This window comes from Perca flavescens, chromosome 1 (assembly GCF_004354835.1).
Source record: "Perca flavescens isolate YP-PL-M2 chromosome 1, PFLA_1.0, whole genome shotgun sequence".
NCBI lineage: Eukaryota > Metazoa > Chordata > Actinopteri > Perciformes > Percidae > Perca > Perca flavescens.
This window is the reverse complement of record NC_041331.1, coordinates 29313854-29327347: the sequence shown is the minus strand read 5'-3', so window position 1 is coordinate 29327347 and position 13494 is coordinate 29313854. Positions and strand designations below refer to the sequence as shown.

General features: G+C 38.5%; 2 protein-coding genes across 3 annotated transcripts in view; one reads left to right on the top strand and one right to left on the bottom strand.

Moving 5' to 3' along the window:
* kif26ba (kinesin family member 26Ba) overlaps positions 1-5842 on the top strand; it is an 87507-nt gene extending 81665 nt beyond the window's left edge. The window contains 3 exon segments of the mRNA XM_028574472.1: positions 713-978; positions 2124-2274; positions 3113-5842. Of these exon segments, the coding sequence (XP_028430273.1) occupies positions 713-978; positions 2124-2274; positions 3113-3261 (566 nt within the window). The 3' untranslated portion in view covers positions 3262-5842.
* A 1307-nt stretch (positions 5843-7149) lies between these two features.
* smyd3 (SET and MYND domain containing 3) overlaps positions 7150-13494 on the bottom strand; it is a 79384-nt gene continuing 73039 nt past the window's right edge. For both annotated transcript variants that reach the window (XM_028580406.1, XM_028580414.1), the window contains exons 11-12: positions 12588-12696; positions 7150-12218 (exon numbers count right to left, since the gene is read on the bottom strand). In XM_028580406.1, the coding sequence (XP_028436207.1) occupies positions 12102-12218; positions 12588-12696 (226 nt within the window). In that variant the 3' untranslated portion in view covers positions 7150-12101. The remainder of the gene's footprint in view (positions 12219-12587; positions 12697-13494) is intronic.

Sequence of the window (13494 nt, the reverse complement as noted above, 5' to 3'; positions counted from 1 at the left end):
AAGATCACTAATTAGTACGTTATATGTCATTTGTTTAATTTGTTGTTTTACGGGTGGTTATGTGCCATTTTGGCTGAGCACAGTGAATTCCTAGAGCTGTGAAGTTGCCAGGTATCGATCTTTTCAAGTAACTCTTGGAAAGAAAGCAAATAAGTGTACTTCGAAAAATCACAAACAATTCCTTTAATGGTATAAACTAGAAAGAGAAAAAAAGCATGAAATATATTGGTCAATAAAGAAACTTTAATCTGCCAATTATCTGAGCAGAATATCTTCTTAGTTGATCTAGTAATGTACTTGTAGTTCAGTAGTAGAAGTTCAGGCCAATTGAGTATCAAGCTATGCCCTGCTCAAGCTGTTTGTATGATGTAGAGGACGGGTTTATGGTTGAAAGGCTATTTGGTCAGTTGAAGGATAGTTTTCCTTTCAATTTGATAAAGACTAGTAACTCACGAAATGCACAACTCACAATGCATCACTAAATGTAAGAAATGCCGATTTTGTGTAATTTGTTTTATACATGTATGGAGCAGTGATAATACTTAATAAATGAAAAAGAGAGTTGAAGGGCTGCAGTATTTATGTGTATATATATATATATATATATATATATATATATATATATATATATATATATATATATATTCTATGTCTGGAAACACTCTGGTGGTGTGTAACACTGTTTTTGTCTTCATCTTATTTGTTTTTTCAGGCCTCCAGCGTCGTCGTCTGATCCCAGCACTGACCTTGGACTCTTCCTCCTCATCACCTTCTCACCGCTCCTCCAAACAGACCATCACTTCCTCTTCTTCCTCCTCCTCCAGCCCGGGTGCATGCTGGGTAGATGGCCCACTGGGGCCCCCAACTCCCTCAAACCTCCGGGGTGCGACGGCAACGACAGAAACCTTTGAGATCAAGGTGTACGAGATAGATGACGTTGAGCGACTGCAGAAGAGGAGAGACAAAGGAGGGAGCAAGGTGAGAGAGAGAAAGGAGGCGAGTGAGGCATGGGTCTAGTTTTCACCGTTTGTACAAGTAAAGGAGGCTGTGACTTTGGGAGAATTAGAAACATGGCAGGTACAGATCAGAATAAAATTGTCCAATCTCCACCGGTAAAAGACATATTCACATACAGTCGGACTAAAGTGAGAAAAAAGGATCAAAAAGGGTCAAATAAGGCTAGGAATGGGGGTGGGGAGGAAGAAAGACAGACTAACAGTGTGGAAGACAGTTGGAAACAAAAAACAGAGCAAAGAAAGCGGGAAAGGGTTAACGAAAGGAGAAATGGTGTGAGGAAAATATACTGCACAGTGGCCGGGTGAAGGAGAATGAGGAATGGATGTGGGGAGAGAATTAAAGAAGGTTGAGAGCCAAGGAGCAAAGGAAGAGGCCCAGAGGGCAGGAGGCATATTGCACTCTATGTCAAATAAATTGATTTGATGAATAATAGTTGTGGGACACATTAAAAAGCAATATGTGTAGGACAAGAGGAGGAAGCTGGAGAAGAAAAGACAGAGACATAGGCAGTGAACGGACCAGAGCTACTGTATGTGTTAATGAAGAAAAACAAGAAAAAACAAGTTTTACAACAGTAAGGATTTTCACGATGTGAATGAATCAGCATTAGCACTATGTTCTGAATGAATAGTGAGCTTTTCTTTTGAATAAATCTGCATTATATTTCCATCTGTCTTACTTTATTTTTAGAGAGTATTAAAAAGTCCCCAGATTTAGCAGAATACAGTGTGAAACTAATGAAATTGTTGCAAATGAATGCATGGTGCAGGTTTTGGGGTTTCCACTCTTAAACCTTTATGTATTCAGAGGAGGGAGCATTGTGAGCTTTGGGAAAGAGGGTGAGAGAGAAAACCATGAAAAATAGATTTTCCCTACAGCGGGCATTAAGAAAGCCACTTATCCCCCGACTGCTCCAGTGAAGCTGCTCAGTGTCCGAAGGCACTCGACTGCGGCCACACTGAGGGTCGGTGAGGTGTGAATGTTAAGCAGGCTACTGCTGAAAGAGAGCCAGATGTGTTTCACAACACAATTCTGGATTATCCTCCCGGATAAATAAAGGGGAATTAAATCCATGTCTGCCTGTCTTTCCTCCCTGTGTGTGTCAGGAGGTGGTGTATGTCAGTGCCAAGCTCCGTCTGTTGGAACACCGTCAGCAGAGAATCAGTGAAGTCAGAACCAAGTACCAGTGTCTGAAGAAGGAGCTGGAACAAACCAAACAGTACCTGATGCTGGAGCCGCACAAATGGACTACCGAGTGTAAGTAGGACTCTGACACATCAGGGAGTGTGCGTTTGTGTGTGTGTTATCATGTATTCTACACTAGTGGTTCTTAACAAGTTAGAAAATAAACTGTATGATCTGATTGACTGGATATGATATTATCCATAGAAGTTATCAAGCATATTCTCTCTAATGTTTCTTGCCTATTGTTGAAATTCAAGAGAACTTTATATTCAGTGTAATGGCAGTTTCATCGAATGGCTTTGTTTTTGTTTGTTTAAAAAGGTTGAGAAAAACTGTGCACACCTATACTTTATATCATAATAATTGCTTTCTAAAAAGAAGGTATTTAAAGAATACGGCTGGGGTTATTCTATAGTTTTTATTTTGTCAACAAATCCAATGAAAATACATTAAAACCAATAAAGCGTTAGTCTGACTCAATACTTTGTGACTTCCCTATTTCGGCCTCAAGATGTTTAGAAATGGGTCATAAATATAAAGTTTCACATTTAAAAAAGGCTCAGCTATTTTCCTAAAACAGCTGGGCACACAAAAATAGTGCCCGTATTCACTGTAATGAAGAAACATGTCACCCAGCGCAACAGTGTGGCTCATTGATTTGTTGTTTTTGGACAACAATGGAGATTGATGACACAGAGGAATAAAATCAAGCTTTGGATACACACAACACTTGTTAGTAGGATCAATTTCTCGATGGTTTTGGTCTTTTCATGGAATTTGTTGACAATAACAAAAATATAGAATATCAACAGATTTTAAAATGAGTTATATTCTCATAAACAAAGTACATATAACAGTGTTTTAGCAAATTGTGTCGCCTTCATATCTCTGCCTGTCTGTCCATGTTCAGTTGAGCTACAGCAGGCCTACGAAGTTGACTCACTGGAGTATTTGCAAGCTCTGGAGACCGTGACGGACAAACTGGAGACCAGAGTCAACTTCTGCAAAGCCCACCTCATGATGATCACCTGCTTCGACGTGTCCTCAAGACATCGGTAGACAGATGGAGTGACGGAGAGCTGGAGGACGGAAAGGCAGATACACAGCTACAATTAGATGTTGATATTTGGACCCTTTACCCACCGATTAATAATAAAAATATAGAAACATAAAAAACAACTCCTAAATAAATACATCTCATTGGATGAGTTGGAAGGAGGGATACAGGGATGGACTGACCACTCAATCCTGCATGTTATCCTTATGTCTCCTCCAGATGTAAGTAGGCAGAAGGACAGACGGACGGAGAGATGGAGGGATAAAAGGAATCAAGATATATAGAAATATTTAACAGGCCAACAGACAGATGAGTCCGGATATTTTTTCTTAGGGCTTGAAAACAACCTGAAAAACATTGAACAGCATCAAATGAGCGGGCCACTTTGCATCAGATAAATAAAACTGCCAAAAGAGGCAGAGAGACAGTTCAGAGTCTAAAAAGAAACATCAAACATAAGCAAGAGAACCAGGTTTTCCAGAATAATTAGACTGCTGAGACATCTCTTAGACAGAGTTGAACATTTAGGGAATGTATGGAGAGAAAAGGAGTAGAGAGAGGAACAAAAACTGCCATTTTTTTAAACAAAAAGGATAAAAAGAGGTGCAGGAGAGGAGAAGAACAACTACTCATCTTCTATCATTTTAGGAGAGCACTTTTTAGAGTTTACGTAGTTGAGAGCTATTGGTAGTAAATAGAGTGCTGACAGCATGGCCTGGTGTTGTTGTGCAGTGAATAAAAGAGACTGACCAAGAGAAAGACAGAAGGACAAAGGAAAATGATTTAGATAAGTGCCTTGTGAACAATTCAACAATACCATGACCAATTATCTTTCTCTCTGAATTTGTGTACATGCAGTATGTCTGGTGCTAGCATATAAAAAAAGACCACAAAAGATCAGTGTTCTTGGAAAATCTTTGAATTTATAGCCATTTTTTGAATGTGATGTTTAACAGTGGGTCAGTGTTTCACTATATAATAAACAAGCCAATACTGTATGTTTGTATGGTCTTTGGTACACTGATGAGAGATTAGACTAAATTTAAACTAAAACAGTTAACATACAGACCTACAGAACATGGACACTTACACCAAGTCCACCTTTAAAACAGCATGTTGCAAGGACCAAAAAACAATTAGAAAGATGTACATGATTTTCCCAGGACACAGAGTTATGTGTCTCAAGTTTAAACCAAGAAAAATGCTAGTTTCTTGTGCTGTTGTTTTTGACTTTACCCACAAACAGAGCACATCTGAATTTTGACCCTCTGGGGACCGTATGTTTCCCCTGATACAGGTGATGGCTTTTTCATGTTCACAAAGCAATGAAATGTCTGAGTCACACAGGAGTGGAAATGAAAATGTTTTTTCTCTGATCCGTGTTAAGTAAATTGATCGATTGACTTGACTGACTGTCTGTTATTGTATCCGTGTTGTTCTGCTCTATTCTAAAAGAAACTGAATGATTCGTCAATGTGTGTTTTATATTTAGGTATTCTTTTTTATTTGAGTGCAATGGGACCATGTAGAGACTATGTATGAAAGTAAGAGAGAGGAAATAGGTTAAAGAGATATTCAACAGTAAATTGTGAGGAAGACACAGGTACAGGATAGGCCCATTGATACAGTGTTAAAATGTCCTATTTTTATGGCCTGTATTATTGAAACAAAATAAATTTAAACTGTGTACGTGGGACAATTATGGTTGTGGGCTATTTAAATAGTTCCAGTATTGTCTTTTATGAAAATGACACGGACAATCTAAAGGAACAATTAAAATATATATATATAAAAGGAATGAAAGAGGACTAAAGAAAAAAAAAAAAGGATTATGACCAAATTAAGAGGCATAGATCTCTGCCTGGTTCCATTTGTTTTTGGAGAAATAGCAACAAGATTTGTTAATATTATCATCTATGGTGCTTGAGATGTTCATGATCTAAATGTTTGTACAAATATAAATATATGAAAGAGCCTGTTTCCCTCTGAAATACAGAACAATACCCTTCGAATGCTTCTTCTACATCGCTGTCATCACGTCTGTTGGTCACCACCCCTCTCCGTCTGAATGGCTTTCACCCAGCAAGCATTCTGGGAGATCCTGTTTGTTGTCTGAGAGGTAAAACGAGGAATAGACACCGACTATAATGATATTGGTATGATTTGTCAAAAGCATCGTAGTGCTAATTTTACTTTTATTATCCTAATAGAACAAACTCAGAGAAACAGGAAATTATTTTAAATGTGTTGATGTTCTCATGGCTGTAAAGAGGTACCACTGTACCAGTCATTCATTGCATGTGGTGTACACCTGCAGAGACAGCCACAAGATAATCTAGTGGGTAATTACCCCAGAAACTGTGATGCTTTTGACAGACTGGACCTAAGAAGCGTTTTCCGACAGAAGGTGGGCAAACTAGCCCTGCGACACCTCCTGGCGCTTCCTGTTTTTATCTCTCAGTTCACCGAAGTCATGAATGAAGGTTTATTTATTTGAGTTCAGGAGAGCAGAGTCGCTTATTAATGTTCTTATTTATTTACACCTTATGATCTTAAAAGTTACTATGCATTTAAGAAAAAAAAGAACTGTACATACTTACCCATGTCATATATAAATATATATACTGTACACATATCATAAATACGCTCATCTTTATTTTATATATGTTCTGTTGATTTTGTTTGCTCCTGTTGTTCCTGTTAAATTTGAATTCCTAAAACATGCACATCCAGGGTAGTTATGTGGTTACAGACAAGAACTTAAAAATTATTATTATTTTTTTTTTTTAACAAATGAAGAAAAGTGAAATGCCAGTTTATTCTACATTATTTAAGGCCTTGTGTAATTAGCAGTGGATGTTTTGGGAACCCCAACCTCTGGATGAGACAAATTGCCTGTACTTGTTTCCAGATTTACAGATTTAAGATGCTATGTGTGCGGTTTCGTCTTTGAGGTGTCACTGCCAAAATCTACTGTGGTAACGCTTAATTCTAGCAATAATTGTGACAAACAAGCCTGAGGTTTTGGTGGCTCCATATTGTTTTATAGCTAACATAATAACCTTTCACAAATAAGGGTTTCTGTTTCATCAGAGGCAACCGTGCTAAAAAGGATGCACTCTTTGTCAGGTGCTTTAAATAAAGTGATTCACAAAATGCCATCTGTTATATCAGGTTGTAGGGCAAAACAAAATTGATGTATGTGTTTGCTGGAGCATTCAAGAATTAGAATGTGTTATCTGGAAAATCTGACACATAGCATCTTTAAGTTTTTAAGCAGTATTGTGTGTTAAAGTCTGGGTCAGACCACATTTTACAGCAACAGAATTTATCAGCAGCAGTAAGACAATTGTAATTGGATCAGTTGTGAGACATTGAAAAGTATCTATATAACTGATTAAAACCAGTTTGTGTGTCAGTTAAAAGTAATAATCTGTTAAGTTGAAGAATGAGTTATGTCCTATGAGAATTACCCAGCGTTACTACACATGCTCAGTGCAAACCGGGGAATGTAAAGTGTCCTCTGATGATTTACTGTTTCTGAGAAATGTGGTCTGACATATTGTGTTGATGGAAGAGCAAGATGGAGGGATGTAAATAAAGAAATGTATTGAAAGAGTTTCACATCTGAGTCTTCATTCTTTAAACATATAATAGTCAACAAAGTACGGCATGGGGTCCATCCCAAACCCAATTAAATGCCCATATTTTGCATTATAGCGAAACACATCATAAATCTAATAGATCTAGTGGAAATATAGCTGCAAGGCAGCCAATGAATGGCTCCATACTGCTCCATACACAGTGACACAAAAGTCATATATAGTAAAACCATATTATCTGTGACAGGGAAAATTTAATTTAAATTCATGAACTGCAGAACATCAGACTCTTTGCTCAGTGATTTATTCACCAACTTAACAACTTCTGCTGGAATATACAACATGAGGTTTTATTCCACATTTTAACACATTTCGTTAAGAGGAACTAAAATATATTTTCATCCATGTCCTCTATTACATTTTCTACATCACCTATTGTTTGTTTTGAGGTTTCTCTGTGCATGTCGCCAAATGGACCCAATATGAGTTATGCCTCTGCAGGGGCGTCGGACTGGGGGGGGGGAAAGGGGACTGAGTACCCAGGGCCCTCATGTGAAGAGGGGCCAAAAATATGCTAGAATCAATAGCTGTGGATGCTCCCATAGAAAATCCCTTTCTACAGGACCCAGAATGTTGTGCTATGCCCCGTGCCTCTGTCAGGTAGCCTTGTGTTGATTACCACTAAGCTTCAATGGTTCATTTTTTTCTTCAGGGATTTTTTGAATTTGTAATGATCTAGTTATTTCTGCCAGATATAGACGGAACCTGTCGCTCCTGTCTTTTCTGTCTCAGTCAGCTAAGTTTGCCTGGAAACAATAAACCTGTGATGGATGCAAACGGTCACATGTCACTTTTTCAGTGTCCAAAATGAGAATGGACGTATACCCATACAAAAATGACCACAACTCTCTCAAGGACTGCTGGTAAACCTTAACACATAATATTTGTATTGGCTAATGAATTCAAGCTGGTTTAAAAAAAAAGTTAATATAGTAGAGCATTTTGGAAAAAACAATGTTCCACTCCAAAACCTCAAGGAAAGGTAGACTTAGATTGTGTGCCTGTTAGATATCAATTAGTTTCTACTGTGTGTGTGTGTGTGTGTGTGTGTGTGTGTACCTTTACAGCTGTAGGCAGCTTCCTAGATGACATATTGCCCTGTTGAGCCTGCTTTGATCACCCACACAGCAGGGAACAGGAAGGACGTGAAGGAAGGAATAGGAGGCAGAGGGAGAGAATAGATGAGAGAAGAGAGGAGAATAAAGGTAGCAAAAAGGGAAACGCGGGGAAAGAGGGAGACAAGTGAGAAAGGAGTAAGGGATTACATTTTAGAAGAGACGGAAGAGTGGGGAGAGAGAGAGAGAGAGAGAGAGAGAGAGGGAGAGATGTGGGGTGGAAGAGCTGAAAGGTGCAGGAGAGATAAGATGGTTGAGGTTAGGGAGGACAAACCAGGGAGACAAGTGGACACCTGGAATTTTGGGTTATAAAAAACATTAAATTTGGAAAATATAGTAAGAGAATGATCTCCTGGGTGATTTTGGACAAATAATATGCAATCATCACTCACCGAATGCTCTTTTTGTTAACTCACCTATCTGCTAAAATCATTTACGTCAGGTAAGAAAACGAGTTTAATGTCCTTCCCAGGATAGTGAGACTAACGTTCATGGTAAAGCGGTCTATGTTGTTGTTGCTGAGATCGGTACCTAATTAGATAATTGTTCTGTCCGATTGGGCTTTGTCTTAAAGTAATCCTGTTTTATACAAGTGAATCTTTTTGGTAGTTTCCCTCTCTTACATTTTTTTTTAATCAGGTGCCCATGTAAGTTTAGACCACTTTAATATGTGCTCGGAAAATGAAAATTACTGAACACTTTACTTCTATAAATAACTCCCAACATGTAAACAGGGATTTCACAAGTTCTTTTTTAGATGTTAACTCTGGCTAACTTGGTGAGTAAATGCTTTTCTCCAGAAATATGTTTAGTCTAGCCCTGTGAGTATGGGCCAAATTTAAATTTTAACCTGATGATGGAGCTAGATGAAAAGTTAAAATAACCAAAGTGATTACAATTCATCCTGAAGGGAACGGGAACGGCAATCCATCCAATAGTTGTTAAGACATTTCACTCAAAACCACAAATGTCAACCACAATTAATGGCAATAATCCAGTCTGGAGCAAAGTGATGGATGGGCCGACTGATAGACAGAACAACCTCCCTAGAGCTATGCCACTAACCTGGCAAGAATCAAAATCAAAATAAACAAGCAATTTTCATAATGTTAAATTGTGTCCAGAAAGCTGCAATATAGAGGCAGTTACTCTTCAGTTCAACAGCCCTCTGGTTTAAAGAGTCTGCTCTGATTATGAAGAAGCCTAATCAAAGATGAAAGAAAGATGAAGGGGGTGATAAGGAGATGGTAAAGGTGTGAGGTTAACATGGAGATATAGTTTTGTCTCGCTTTTTTTAATCTAAAGTGAGATTACTCACGAATATAAGGTAATATCCATTTACTCCTTATCACTGAACGCTGAAACACTGGAAGATAATCGAGAAGCGATACCGGGGATAAAATACCGTCTCCAGCTGTTAATATACAACTTGAAACAGCAGCATCTCTTTGTGTAAGGACCAAGCAACTGAAAAGGGAGAAGAAAAAGTCACCTGCCAACTGGTGTTGTTGACCTATTAAAAGCTCAACGTGTAATTTTATGAATTGGCATATTGACGCGTTAAATTTAACTATTTGATGTACTGATTAAAAAATACTTAATAAAACAAACCAAATTTGAAAACTTGGATTTTGTCATCATCAAATGTCAATTCTTATGAGACCTGACAATCAATTTGGGAATGACAGCAATTTCCAATCCTGTGTGTTGAATTTTGGCTGTGGGTTTGGAATACAGATTGTAGAATTAAATAAGGGCACGATACGAGTGGACAAGGAAAAGGTGAAGAAACCGAGGAAGAGAGATATAAAGTGAGAGATGATCTGCATGGGGAGACACAGAGAGAGGGAATGCCGCGAAATGATAGTGAAAATGGGGGCGCGCAAATGGCAGAAGGGTGAGTGAATAAAAATGGGATAATGCCACTTGGTGTCATTTCTGTGACTGGCTCAGGCTGCCGGCAAAGACACACAGTGAATATAATTTAAAACCTTTGGGGAGTGAGAGAGACAGAAAATGGGGGAGAGAGACAGTGAGCGACAGAAAGGGAGAGACAGAGGGTTAGGGTTAAGCGATAGTAAATCTAATTTGATGGCCGTTAAGAGAGGAGAAAGGGAGAGGGTGAGAGACAGAAAGAAACCGAGGCAACGAAGTGCGTAATGGAGTTAGGAAGAGTATTGTACAGCAGGACAGACTCTTCCACAGACCATTCAATCTACCAGATTCATTACTGCACAACTGCATTCAATCTTCAAGATATAATTAATAAAAGCCTTTTCTCTATAAAAGCAATACATTAAAAAACATAAATATAATATGTTTATGCTGAATAACAGTGAATAGAGAATAATTGACAACTGACTAATCCAGGACGGATGAAGGATTTGGGGAAAAGCTAAACCTTTTAGAAACATAAATATCAAACATAATATGACTCTAATCCTCCCATAGCCCATAGAAATACAAACACACACACATTCACAGGGTTTCCCTCTCAGAGGATATGCAGTCATCAGTTTGCAAAGGGTAGACTTTTGGGATTAACATGGGAAGTGTGTGTGTGTGTGTGTGTGTGTGTGTGTGTGTGTGTGTGTGTGTGTGTGTGTAACCCATCACCACATTCCATCACAGACACAGTCAGGGCTTAACTTGTAACACACAAAAACAGGGATTAACATGGGAAGTGTGTGTGATGGATATGTGTAGGGGAAAGATGGACGTTTTGAAAACTTGACTTTACTAAAACAACACACACACACACACACACGCACGCTCACTCACTCACTCACACACACTGTGGACATGAGATCACCCATTTAGATAGTATGTGAAGCAGGAGACAGTCCAGCTAAAATTCTCACACACACACACACACACACACACACACACACACACACACACACACACACACACACACACACACACACACACACACACACACACACACACACACACACACACACACACACGTTAATAAACTGAATTGAGCAAAATAGGAATATGTCTATGTATCTTTAAGTGCAGAATAAACAAATAATACATTGTGTTAATTAGTGAGTAGTAGGCATATTTTTTAACAGTGGACAGAGCCAGGCTGCTTTCCAGACATCCAGTCTTTACTGCATGCTAAGCTTGGCTAATCACCTCGCAGCTCTAGCTCTGTAGTAATGCACAAACAGGATTTTCATATTTATTTCCTCATCTCACTCTTAAAAAGAATGCAAATATCAGCAAGCATAAAATGTTGAATTATTCCTTTAAAGGGATTTCTAGTGGATAAAGTAGATAACGCTCCCTGTTACTGTGCCAGGATCATAATACTCCAATCCTTAACTTAAGTTAATGACCTGCAAAACTTTCAAAAAAAGACATTCCCCATCGGCCTCAGATTTACTTTGTGTTTAGTGCTAATAACCAAATATTTGCATGCTAAACTAGCTTACAGTTCAAAGCACCACTGTGCCTACAGTAAGTACCGCCTCACAGAGACACTAGCATGGCTGTAGACATTTGTCGTGTTTAACTGGGTATAACACATCTTAACTAAGTTCATTCAGTTTTTACAAAATGAGAAATTAACGTCAAAGCAAGTTTATCAAGACAATTCCTGATAAACTATGTAAGAAAAAGAAAAACCAGTCTTTGAACATACTGATTTAAATTCAATACATTCATCAGATGTAAGTACAAATACAGTAGGCAAAATGTATATTTCTCTACTTTCTGTTTCTCTAATTTCTCATTAATCTGATTATTGGGGTTGATTGATACACTAAAATATCAAGGGACTGGGATTGTTGTGTTGGGATGTGACATGTCGTGGTCGTGTGATTCCGTCTTGTTGTGGCGAGGATGGACTGGAACATCAGGGACCACGATAGAAATAAGTCATGGATTTTGACGTGTTATCCCTGACGAGGTCTGATACGCTAGTATTTTTTTACTGCTGTATTTGAATGTTGTCAAATAAACTAAAGACCGTATGAAAATGAAAGTGAAATTAGTCCACTAAGTTAAATGTACAGTAGCAAGTCCACTAGCTGTTTTTTTCTTTGCGTTTGTGTCTCAGTGCTTGCTGGAAGATTGTTGAACCATCTCGGTACGACATTCCTCCATCCTCATCAACAGATCGGTAGTCATGGGGTGACTGTCACCGTGGGTGGGCTTTATGATCTGATAGGCCTAGGAAAGGAGAAATGAACAAGGATTAAGAGTCTCAGGTGGCATTCGTGCTATTGCTAGAACAATATGGGCTGGCACTGTACTATAGTTGAACCAGGATGTAACGCTACAAAATCTAATAGATGTATGAAAAGGATAATTATTATTATAATATTAATAATATTATTTGAATGTAACTCGTGTTTACAACCCGTCTGATCACATCTTTTCTTACACGTCTCCAGAACTCTGCAATTAACTTGGTAAGGAAAATGTTATAACGGACAGGAGAGATGGACAAAACTATTTGAAATAAGATCATCGCTGTACAAAATAGCAGTATGCTTTTACTCTGGTAATTCCTGTTTGTAACTATTTCATCCCTCACACCTGTTTGAATGTGTCCAAAGCGTCCTCAATATGTTCCAGGTAATGTTGCAGCTTTCCGACTCTCATCAGCTGGACCCCATGGACCGGATGGGGATCAGGGTAGTAATGGCTTTAGAGAGGAGAGAGAAAGGGAAGATGGAGAAACATGGGTGAAATATAATGTTTTCGGTTGGCTTGGTGCAACTTTAGATCTCTCAATTTAATGAGAATAAATATTTTTGCTTTTATGCGGTTGTTGATGTATTGTTATTGCAATTCGTGTCCCCCCGTTTTACAAAAGTTTTTTGTAAAACCAAACTGACGTATAAATTATACATTGTATTACATCAGAGTATCTTCATAACTTCTTTAGTTTAGTGGCTGTAATGTATAAATTATCCATTGATCTATTTATTTGCTGCCACTTATTGAGGCCCAAGTCATGTCAGCAGGCTAAGCCAGGTATCCTGGAGGATCCATCATGATTTACTGCCAAAAATGAAGCTTTCAGCAGCTCTCCCTCTGGTTATACACTGCTGGATGGCTTCTATCAACAGTCCTGTCACCCCATATTGCCCTGAGTAGTCCCACACAAGACACCCAGAGGGACAAAATGAAACAACATGTAGGCTGGATTACCATACTTTCAATACATCTCAAGTATCCTCACAAGAGCTGGTCCGATGTTGCATGACGAGAAATAATTCTGCATCACTCCTCAAATCTGAGGTTCAACAATCTTCCTCAATCTCCCATCTAACACTTTGGTATAGGCTTTCCCAAGAAAGTGCGTTGCACCGATAATTTAAGGAACACTCTCTAATAGGAACCACCCGAGGCAGTAAGCTTGATTTCCACATGACATGAAAATATTGAGATCTTTAAAGTGATGTTTCGGAGTAATTTCACCCTATGGTCCTTTGCACCA